General features: G+C 52.3%; 4 protein-coding genes across 4 annotated transcripts; all 4 read right to left on the minus strand.

Moving 5' to 3' along the window:
• Positions 1-226: 226 nt before the first annotated feature.
• Positions 227-2,941, minus strand: VDBG_09983 (beta-glucosidase; the record flags this gene model as incomplete). The annotated part of the gene is made up of 6 exons (XM_002999897.1): positions 227-1,634; positions 1,685-1,818; positions 1,903-2,070; positions 2,247-2,299; positions 2,579-2,657; positions 2,735-2,941. 6 exons carry the CDS (start codon positions 2,939-2,941, stop codon positions 227-229), a joined length of 2,049 nt encoding a protein of 682 aa, XP_002999943.1.
• Positions 2,942-4,645: 1,704 nt separating this feature from the next.
• On the minus strand, positions 4,646-5,973 carry VDBG_09984 (predicted protein; the record flags this gene model as incomplete). The annotated part of the gene is made up of 4 exons (XM_002999898.1): positions 4,646-5,059; positions 5,146-5,579; positions 5,629-5,688; positions 5,742-5,973. The coding sequence occupies 4 exons, from the start codon at positions 5,971-5,973 to the stop codon at positions 4,646-4,648; spliced, it is 1,140 nt and encodes a 379-aa protein (XP_002999944.1).
• Positions 5,974-7,838: 1,865 nt separating this feature from the next.
• On the minus strand, positions 7,839-8,739 carry VDBG_09985 (hemerythrin HHE cation binding domain-containing protein; the record flags this gene model as incomplete). Its single annotated transcript, XM_002999899.1, has 3 exons — positions 7,839-7,898; positions 8,127-8,606; positions 8,656-8,739. 3 exons carry the CDS (start codon positions 8,737-8,739, stop codon positions 7,839-7,841), a joined length of 624 nt encoding a protein of 207 aa, XP_002999945.1.
• A 609-nt stretch (positions 8,740-9,348) lies between these two features.
• On the minus strand, positions 9,349-10,492 carry VDBG_09986 (general amino acid permease AGP2; the record flags this gene model as incomplete). The annotated part of the gene is made up of 1 exon (XM_002999900.1): positions 9,349-10,492. The coding sequence occupies one exon, from the start codon at positions 10,490-10,492 to the stop codon at positions 9,578-9,580; it is 915 nt and encodes a 304-aa protein (XP_002999946.1).
• Positions 10,493-10,673: the final 181 nt, after the last annotated feature.

Below are 10,673 nucleotides of genomic sequence, written 5' to 3' on the forward strand. Positions count from 1 at the left end.
GCCACGGAAACCGAGCTTGATGTAGAGTTACGCTCAATGATCTCCTGAAAGCCATCAATATTTTGACCCAAGTAGGTTTAGACGTAGGCCAAGATGTGTGGTCAGCATGAGTTCCAAGTGCTCTGCACCAAAGCAAACTGCCTACCTTCTCAGGTGAGATAAGCAGCGTACTATGTATTGCCATTTTTCTAGTCTGGAGCCAAGTATTCTTCTAAGATTATGTACTTCAAAGCACCAGGATACCCTTCAATGGTAGATCTCGGCTGCTCTTGCCAACGGAAACTCTGTACTCCCCCTCCTGAAGATGCCACTTTTGTGCCTCTACATTCCATACACTAAGATCTCTACGTCTCAGGGGGAATTTGATAGTAGCGGTCTCACCTACTTTTATCAGTTGCTTCTCGAAACCTCGGAGCTGCTTTAGTGGCGTATGCTCATCACCGGGAATGCCGAGATATAGCTGCGCGACCTCCATTCCGTCGACCTTTCCGCTGTTTGTTACGTCCGCTTCCACGATGACTAACTCATCCCACAGATCTTTATTCCCTCCCTCAATAACTGGGCCCGTCGGATATGCACCCAAGCTACCATTGGTCTTGGAGATTTTGAGAAAAGAGTAGTTGAAAGTTGTGTAACTCAGACCAAAACCAAATTCGAAACGTGGGTCGACCTTCTTAGAGTCGAAATCACGGTAATCCACGAAAGTACCCTCCACAAAGTTAGACTGGGGATATGTCCGAAACCGACTAGGCGCATCTCGAGACGTGTAATAAGGCTTCAGTAAATCGCCGTAGTCGGACTCGTTACGGGCAACAGTATACGGAAGACGGCCGGAGAAGTTTTCCTGGCCATAAAGGAGTGAGATCAATGCCCTTCCACTATCTTGGCCCGGAAGATGAGCAAAGATTACAGATGTGACGTTAGGGTGTTCGATGAAGGAGTCGACGAGGCGTGGCCCAGCATTATGGAATACCACAATCGTGTTGGCACACTTGTTGGCCACATTTAAGATGAGCTTGTCAGTGTACTGGTCGCGCAGCGATGGGCGATCATACCCTTCTGTGGCCCAGACGTTACCGATGACAATGCAGGCATCAGAATTTGGGTTGACAGAAGGATCTCCGGACTCAAAGTCATGGTAAAGAGCGGTTCCATCCTCGTAAGCCTGGGCTACGAGAGCATCGTAGGGGGCGCTGATCAAGCTCCACGAGGGCGCCGCCGAGCCACCAGCAGAGATGAGAGTTCCGTTGATTGCAATGTCAGATGTCGGAAGATCGAGGTTACCGAACCAACCCAGGTCGACCTCTGTGATGTTGGCGGACTGGATGCCCATCTCCCATGATGCGAATCGGGTACCGTTCGCTGCAGGGACTGGCGTGTTACTGCTGGGTGCGCGGGCGGAATAGCCAAAGAGAGAGATCAGCTTCATGTTTTCGGAGCGCAACGGTAGCGCATTTTTCTCGTTCTTGACAAGAACATGGCCCTCAACCGCGCCGTCGAAAAGAGTCGGCTTGGAACATTTCGTACGAGCATCGACAATAGAGTGCGGCTCCCAGAGCCTTTGAGCCATGCCATTACCAGCTTTGGGAAAGCCTTCGGCGTTCTGCTTTAGGTGGAACCAGGATGCGATAAGTCTGGGCTAGCCAGTCAGCTGGATCACACCAAGGGTTTACGAAACACTCACCTGGTCGCCATGTTATCAATCTGCGCCTCTGGAAGAGATCCGTTGCTAACTGCCTCGACCAGTGATGATCCAAATTTGCCAGCGCCGTTAGGCATAGCCACGTCAAGTCCGCTCAGTGCAGAGGCAACACCTCCCTTCATTGCGCCCAGTCGCTCACGATCCATCCCTGCAATAATGAGCATACTAAATGACACAAGATTTGAGTCCGATGGACGCACCTGGAAGCCAAGCTCCTCCTTAAGTAAGCCATTTTGCGACTTGCTATTTTGACAGGCGTAAGAGTTGTTGAGTCTGTTGTAAGAGCACATGATATTGGCCGTGCCAGCGTGAACTGCGTCGTAGAAAGGCCTGAAAAGGTCAGTTAAGCCTTGCTTGATCGAGGAGGGCTGGTGTCACCAGAGATAGAGCTCATGCATAGTACGATCATCCACATTGGACGAGATAGCCTCCTGAAAAGGACCATCGTCTCGAGTGGACAGTCTGTGTGTCTCCTGCTCTTGGGCGATGAAGTGCTGTGTGTTGTTAATCATCAGTTGTAACGCTAAAGGGCCACGCCACAAACCTTGGTGCTGGTCATCACTCCGTTCTCCTGAATTCCCTCCACTGTTTCATGTACTAGACGACCACTTAGATAAGGGTCAACAGAAAAAGCTGGGATTCAAGTCAGCCACTCAAATTGTAACCATACTCCGGATGGCTATTACCCTCCCAGTTTCGACCAGCAGTTAAAATGCGGCCGATAGGACCGATAGAAGGGCCAAGGAGCACACTGACACCCTTGATCTTAGCTTCTCGGCCCATGTGGTATGCCCTTCTATGCGCGAGCTCCTTGTTCCAGCTTGCTCCGACGTGGATTCCCGGTGGGAAGGCACTGACGTAGTCAGTTCCACGTACGCTGTTGCCCGAGTCCACGAGGCACATCCCAGGAAACCCAAGTCGAGGTATGCCGGGAATCCAACCGCTGCAACCAGTACTAGAAGTAGTGCCCGCAGTTAAGTTTGCCTGCCAAAGTCAGCGGCCTTTGTACTGTTAGCCGACAGATTGTTGTACCTTTTCTTCCAAAGTCATCTGGTTGATGAGAGTCTTGGCCTTGGCAAGAGCATCTGACCAAGGGCCATCTGGTGATAGCTCAGGGGTAGGGTACACTGCGGGCGCCTGTCCAAAAAAGAAAGAGTCATCGACGATAGGTTCGTCTTGAGCCACGACCTGGGAGATAGCTGCGAGGCCAAGAAGGCCCGAAACCAGACTTTTCAACATGGCGCGTCAGATGTTCAGCTCAAGGCACAGTACCTACAAGGGGTACGAGCGAACAAAGCCGATAGAGATTTGGGACTAACTAAACGAAGGACACGACCGTGGTCTTTATATTGTCACTATGGCCTGCGAACCTGGCGAATGCCTCACCTCCACCAACGCCACCTGGGTTGATCAAGCCATGATCTCTGATTAGGACGCCAACTTGCCAAGACACCGTGAGATGCCGGCGCTTGAAGAAGAATGGTGGGGGGCTGCATCTCCAGCTGCATGTTATGAGTTGACGAGGATAGCACAAGATTCGAGGCTGCCAGTGACGCCCGTGACGGAACTGACTTACTACAGGGAAGTACATGATCAATCCCAGGATCTCGTTATTCGGCCCTTCTCACACACAAACCAGTCTTGATTCCGTCATGTCACTTCGATGCCGTACACGGTAGACATGAGCCATTAGCCGAAGGGTTGGCATACGCCAGGATTGCTGGCAGGTAAAGCGAGCGCAGATCGACTGCCAAGACGTCAGCGACATCCGGTGGTTCCACAGTGCGAAGGTTTATAGCATCCGGAGTTCGTCATGGGGGCAGGTCGTGGAGGGCGGAGGGGGGGACTGGCTGCATGGGAGACGAGCTGAGAGTTTCGTAAGGCATGGCGATTCTGGGGAATCCTTAGCTGATCGCTGCTGCGGACCAGGGGTCCGTGATATCGCAGTAGCTCGGCCTGCGGCAGACCTCTATATTTTCGGTCGGCAGTTATCCACGGGTCTACGTTTCGGTCTGTCCGTTCATGTATTGCATGGTGGATAAGCTGAACCTGGAAACGGGCACTGCAATACCTTGAAAATTAATATCAACCTTTTTTTCCGTTGGTCATGCCATAATCATCGATTCAGGATGAGTGACTCCTACACTCCTACACAGGGTTTCTTGCCTGGTGACAGATGGCTGGCGCACCACTTGTCTCCCCCCCCCAAAAAGTGCACACACCCAACTTGCACTGACGATGACTTCTGTCATGAGTCAGAGATATGTCACGGAGCCAGTGCCATAAAAGGCCCGAAATTTGTGGCCCTCGATCTTGGATACCCCAGAAAGATCAGCACAAGAAATCGCAACCCCTGCCAGCTCTCGATGCCCGAGCTTTCTCCGCTGGGTCTGGCTACTAATTGTGGGTTGTCAGTGGTCTTCCATGGCGGTGATGCTCGCTTAAGCCCTGCAGCGTACTTGTGGAATATTCGATGGCTCGGCAGGCGTGCGGTCTTCTAGCCGTACCGTGGATCCCACAACAGACCTTCTCCACCACTGTGCGGTTCGCCGGGGATTCTTATTTGATGGTAATAAGGCAGGCTATCCTTTCACAGGAGGGATAAGGAAAAGTTCAATTATCTGACAACGGCAATTAATCCTCACCCCCGTGAAGCTCCCGAGATGGTCTGTGATAAATCAGGGAGGTGGTGACAGAGAGTTCGTTGAACATGGCCAAGCGTCATCATGCTACGCCAAGATAGGCGACTTGATAATCTGAAGTGACAGTAGCAGAGCATTGTTTCGCTTACCCAAGATTCTGTGCGAGCGAATACAGATCAAGATAAATTTCCGAGACTGATCCTGCCAGACCGGGTTGTTTTTTCAGTTGTTTTCCGCTGATGTGAAGGAGGCAATCTAGACAGACCATCAAAGCTATGAACAATAAGTACCATACGTACTCTTACCAATGCAGGTTGGCAAGAACACCACGCCTCCGCATGGTTTGGACCCGGCGTTTGTCGTTCTGCCCATCCTCCTCATCGTCATTGCCAGCGTTGCCGTTATCAGCACCGTTGCCAGCTCCGTTGCCAGCTCCATTGCCGGCGCCATTGCCAGCTCCATTGTCATCCCCATTGCCAGCTCCATTACCATTTCCATTGCCGGCACCGTTCTCGCCATCGTTGTCGTCTCCGGCGTCACCTGCATTGCCAGTGTCGTCTGCGCCGCCAGCCTGACCATTGCCAGCATCGTTACCAGCATCGTTGTCGTTGTTCTGACCGGCGTTGCCATTTCCTTGACCAGCATCGTTGTTGTTGTCGTTGTTCTGACCGGCGTTGCCATTTCCTTGACCAGCATTGCCCTCGCCAGCATTCCCCTGGCCATTGTTGCCGTTGTTTTCGTTACCATTGTTTTCGTTGCCGTTGTTTTCGTTGCCGTTGTTTTCGTTGCCGTTGCCGTTACCATTGCCATCGGCCGCGGCAGGGGGTGTCGATGGAGCAGCGGCACCACAGTCGGCCGTGTTTGTCGCAGCGGCCTCCCCGGGGTGCGGCAGCGCCGCCGGCACCAGCATTGTTGTTCTTGCCTGCTCCATCTTGCTTTTCCCTTTCCTTGATTCTTTCCCTGGCCTTTGCCCTGGTTCTTTCCCTGGCCATTGCCCTGGTTCTTGCCCTGGCCCTTGCCCTGGTTCTTGCCCTGGCCTTTGCCCTGGTTCTTGCCCTGGTTTTTGCCTTGACCTTTGCCACCATTGGCAGGTGGAACCTCCGTGCCATTGTTTGCAGCTCCGCCGCCGACGGCCCCGCCTGGAGCAGCAGCTTCACCACCACCACCGGCACCTGCTTTCCCTTGCTTTCCCTTGCCTCCTAGAAGATCATCGAGAGCCCCACCTGCAGCTCCTTCTGGGTTGGGTTAGCTCGGTATGTTGTGAATGAGAAGGACTTTGCTCACCATTCTTCTTGCCGGCTGCACCTCCACCTAGAAGACCGTCAAGAGCGCCACCAGCTCCAGCTAGACATTTGTCAACACTGCGACTTGAGATGGCCAAACATAGGGGCTCTCACCGTTATTCTTGCCACCAGCAGCCCCATCACCGGCCCCGTTGCCAGCACCAGCGGCACCGCCAGCACCAGCACCAGCAAGAAGACCGACAAGCTGGTCGAGCTGCCGAGGCGCTACCTGGCGCTTTTCTTTGGTGGCTGTTCCTGCGTTTCCGGTTTCGTAGTGAGCGATAGCCAATCCGTTAAAGGCAAGTGCGGCCACAACGGCATGACGGAGAGAAAGTGTCGAAACCATGTTGAAAGCTGTGAGACAATTGAAATGCAAGAGTTGCGGAAGTTGAAAAGCCACAAAGATATCCAGGCGTCAAGCCTTGAATGCGAAGGAATGGAAAAGTCTACCTGTAGACTGTTACTGACGGAGTGGAAGGAAAGACAAAAAGGACAATAGTCTGCATGTCGCTGTGAGGACTACCTGGATGGACTGGAAATGTGCAGGTTAAGATGGCTATTTAAAGGACAATGTGTTCGCGGAGCAATGAGTGATGGACTGATCTACTTTACCCCCTTCCCCCTGGCCCCTCCGCCCGTCTGATGACCATAGTGGTGGGTAGGTGATTGTAGCGGCAACTCTGGGAAGGGCCTCATCTCTCCCCTCCAAGAGATCATCGTAGTAGGCTGGGATAGGGGATGGGATTTGGTAGCGAAGCACATGTGAGTCTGGATTGCGGTCGATGTGTTTGGGATGTGCTACCAGCGTGCGACAAAGGGCGTGAATGGTGTGGAGGACCAGGGGGTCGAGCGTTTAGCCTCATCAAGAAAGAAAACCACGAGGGATATTGAGTCGTGAATGAGACTGGACGAAACATGGCGGCAACACCTACAAACACGAACCCCTGCTTTCCAACTGTTCAAGGCGTATCAAACTCAGACTGCTATGTTGCGCTGATGTGCGCTATGAAAGTCAACAATTGAGTCACGCTGGATAGGTTGGACGAAAGTTCTCACTCGAAAGCTTAGCGTCGATCAAGTGTCAGAAGACTTTTCCCCGGTCGACCAGGCGCAAAACAAGCTTGGAACCCCAGCTTCTCTGGGAGCTGAAGCCTTTGTCTGTGGGGCGCAGCTAGCGTGTTGGCCGTGCCCATGTCGGGGCTTCGTTTCAGAATCCCCGGACCACCGAGTCCCGAGCGGCTCCGCCAAGGCCTGATGCCCCGTCCTCCCCGACACGCCAGAGAGGTTCGACGAACCGTGACAAGCCAATTCGATCCGGCGTAGTCGGCGATTCACGCAATCGACAGTCTGTGGGCCGGCCGTCTTCGTGCTGGTCCTCTCATGACGCTCCGGTAAGGAAACAGGCGCAACGGCGTCGATCGGCTGACGACGCCTCGGATCATCGGCCGCAGGTCTATCAGAGCGTTCTGTGTTTCGCTGACTTTAACATGAGCTTCGCAGCTTCGTGTGATCGTCAGTCCGAGATGTGTTATCAGCTTTGGTAAACGAGGCTGTTACCCATTACGTGGAGATGAATGAGTCTTTCGATGAGAACCGGTCTCGACTTGTGCAAGTATTAGATAAATTGCCACGTACTGAAAGGTGTTTGAGCTGCCTGGATGACAAAGATGGGAAGACAAATAGATCAACGCCAAGACTCACGCGGGTTAAGCGTTGGGCTGGTGCCTTGGCAGATCTGCCAACCGACGGTCTGATCTGCGTTCCAGGACTTCGTGATCATGGACCGATCAATGGGACAGCGATTGCCGATCAGCTCAAGACCAAATATAGTGACAAGTCAGCTGTGAAAGATCCGCTTGACCCAACACATGGGATCAATCTGTGACGTTCAATGTCAAAGGCTCAAAAGCTTGGCATGCACCGCATCTCGTGTTTGGTGATGAGAGGGAAACCCAGTATTTTCAAGGTAAACCTCTGATTTGAGGCGGTCCTGACCAGCACCGCTGTATGTTCTTTCCAACCTACACCAAGTCGCGTCATTCAATGGCAGAGACATCAGATACTCAGAGGAGCCAGTTGAAGCCACAATTCTCAGGAACTGAACCGTACGCCGCCTGATAGGAAATATGTCCAAAAAAAAAAAAAAAAAAAAAAGAAGAAAAAAAGAAAAAAAGGAACCAAACAGCACAGCAAACTGACCTTCTCCGTGATTCATCCTACCCAGCAGGCTCGGGCCTGGACACAAACCGCAGCGGCCTCAGTCGGCCATACCTGTCGCATGCGGCAAATTTCCACCAGTCTCTATGCAACCAGAAGACAACAGTTCTACAGATGAATTTGACAACTCCTGGCGCAGGGGGCCATTTTGACCAAATTCCTCCTTCGAAAGTTATGTCATGGTTTGAGAAGCACCACGGTAATCCGGCCACAAGGCCCATTTCTTTCTGTTTGAGACTCTTCAGTCTTGGGTAACAACAGTATTGCAACAGGCATACGAACCATGTTCTTCTTGCCGTCTTCAGCAAATCTATTCTCCATTCGCCCCATCTTCTGCGCACCAAAGCTCTGTAAACCGACGATGGTTGGAATTTCCTCGGTAAGGTGTTGCACCAAAACTCTGCCGAAAGAGTCAATCAAGGATACAATCCTGTTTCCCGAGAACTGAATTGGGTCATTGGCGCATTGTTTGAGATAGAGATGGAATGTGGCGAGCCCTTCTTGGAATGCATGGTGCTGTTCTACGTTTCCACTCATAATGCCCGTTTCGCCAGAAATCTTCTCGATGAGGGGGAAGAAGTCAGATTCTTCACACGAATGGTGCAGATGCACCAACTTATACCATATCAGGCTATACTGAATGAAAGCTGGCACCTCCAGCAACGGGATATTTGGCGCTTGGAGGTATATCGAGTTGAGGCCGCGGACGATCATGTTATGAACGCACGCCATCTCGCCAGCGACACACTCGAACATATCGGGCTTCACACATTAGTGAAGAAGTCGTTTATCACGACTTGGATATACTGACCTCGAAGGCTTTTGAAAGCTTCTTCCCTTCGTACGCCGGAGACGCGATGAGGGGGAACGGATGATCAGCATAAACGTTTGCCATAGCGAGGAACAGAATAATACTGGGAAGTGAAGTTCAGACAGGACAGTTGGGAGAACCCTCGCTTGATAACCTGGACCTCGTGCATGCTGTAGACTCGCTCTTTGTTCTCAGCCGCACTTGATTGTGAGACAAACTCTTCAGCCGTCAAGCTAAGGTTTGGTGATTGCTATGGCTAGGTAACAATCCAATCCTGCGCGAGGCAATATCTCCAAGTGGAGGGTAATTGATTGGCGTTTACCCAGGTTGATCTTCAGCGTGGCGCGCTAAAGCTTGACCCAGAGCTTTACATAACAAGGACTGTTCGCTCAATAGCTCAAGACGCGTCGAGGCGCCCGGAGGCATGCTTCTCATCAGAATTCTGAATGAATGGCTAGCTAGGCATTGGGAGCGGGGTTGGTGGGGAACATAACCAGTCTAGGCAAGAGATGATTAGGCCTGGTACAAGGCTTGGATTTTGGTGATAGAGAACACGACAAGATGGCAATCACAGTGACCGCTTTTGGTAGCCTCAGAGGTACGAAGGCACGAATCTTGGAGATTCAACGTCGACTCGAGGAAGGCATAAAGCTTGTACGACCTGGAACAGACACAATGTCGGCGACAAACGTATTTTGAGAGTGAAATTGTGGTATCCATTTGGTTTCAAAGCAACATGTTCTAACGAGTGAATTTGGCTTGCAAGCATGTGGCGAGCAAGTACTTCAGCAGCGTTACCCTTCATAACGCCTGTCATCAATCAGTCGTTGGGCATACGACAACAATTGTGTTGCGCAAGAACCGTCGCAGCCCTGGTATCTGGTGAAAATAAAATGAAGATGAAAAGTCGAGGATTGTAGTCTTAAGCCATTGCAGCCTCTTCGGCAGCCCCCGCACCCTGTTTGTTCTTGCGGCGGAAGATATTTTTGACATCGTCGCGGAACCGTGTCGGTGGCGAGCTGAACTTTGCCTCGTAGGCATCAACGATAGGTCGCTCCCAGATGAGGTCGGCCTCGTGAGGACGGACGATGCGCGAGCGCTTAAAAAGCTTCCATCCAGTGAATGTAATGATGGCGACAAAGACCATGGTGTAGTAGGAGAAGAATGTGAGGGTGTCCCAGTTTCCTGTGAGGAAAGTGGTGTACCCGAAGGTGAGGACCATTAGAGTCATCCAGAACACACCAATATAGGCGCAGTATGGTTGAAACCATCCCGTGTAAGGTAGGGTCTTCCGGTCCAACCCTTGGGCCTCGCAGGCGCGGTAAAAACAGATGTATGTGACACTGATCACGATGTAGTTGATCAGACCAGATGCCGACGTCAAACTCTGTAGCTTCGTCACGACACCGGCTGTGTCGCCCGATACCTGGAGGAACGAGATGAAGGGAAACACCATGACAACGGCAAAACAGTAAACGGGAATACCGTTGCTGAGACACTTCTTCAGGAAGCTCGGGGCCTGCCCCTGCAGGGCAAGTCCATACAAGCAGCGCATTGCGCAGTACGTGTAGGCATTGCCGGCACTGAAAATACTGGTGCAGAGCAGAGCATTGACCACATGGGGAAGAACCCCGACTCCCATGTTCTTCATGGCGATGACGTACGGCGAGCCGTTGGCGGTGCCGGCTCCGGCGTTGTCGAGATCCGGGTCATTGTAAGGGAGGACGATGGAGACGCACAGGGCGCCGCCGATGAAAAAGAAGCCGAAGCGCCAATACACAGACTTGAAGCCCTGCTTGAGATAGGTCCGCGGACGCTTGGCCTCACCGGCGACCATGGATAGATATTCAGGGCCGACGACGGTAAAGCATGCCGAATAAAGGGCCGCTAGGTAGCCCTGGAAGCGACCGAGGTCGCCCGTGGTCTGATAGGCGGCGAAAGCGCCAGGATTCTTCCAGTATCGGAAACCGTAGGCATCATTATCGGGGTTGCCACCGACCATGGTCACGAAGGTGAAT

This window comes from Verticillium alfalfae, genomic scaffold, assembly GCF_000150825.1.
Source record: "Verticillium alfalfae VaMs.102 supercont1.17 genomic scaffold, whole genome shotgun sequence".
Lineage (NCBI taxonomy): Eukaryota > Fungi > Ascomycota > Sordariomycetes > Glomerellales > Plectosphaerellaceae > Verticillium > Verticillium alfalfae.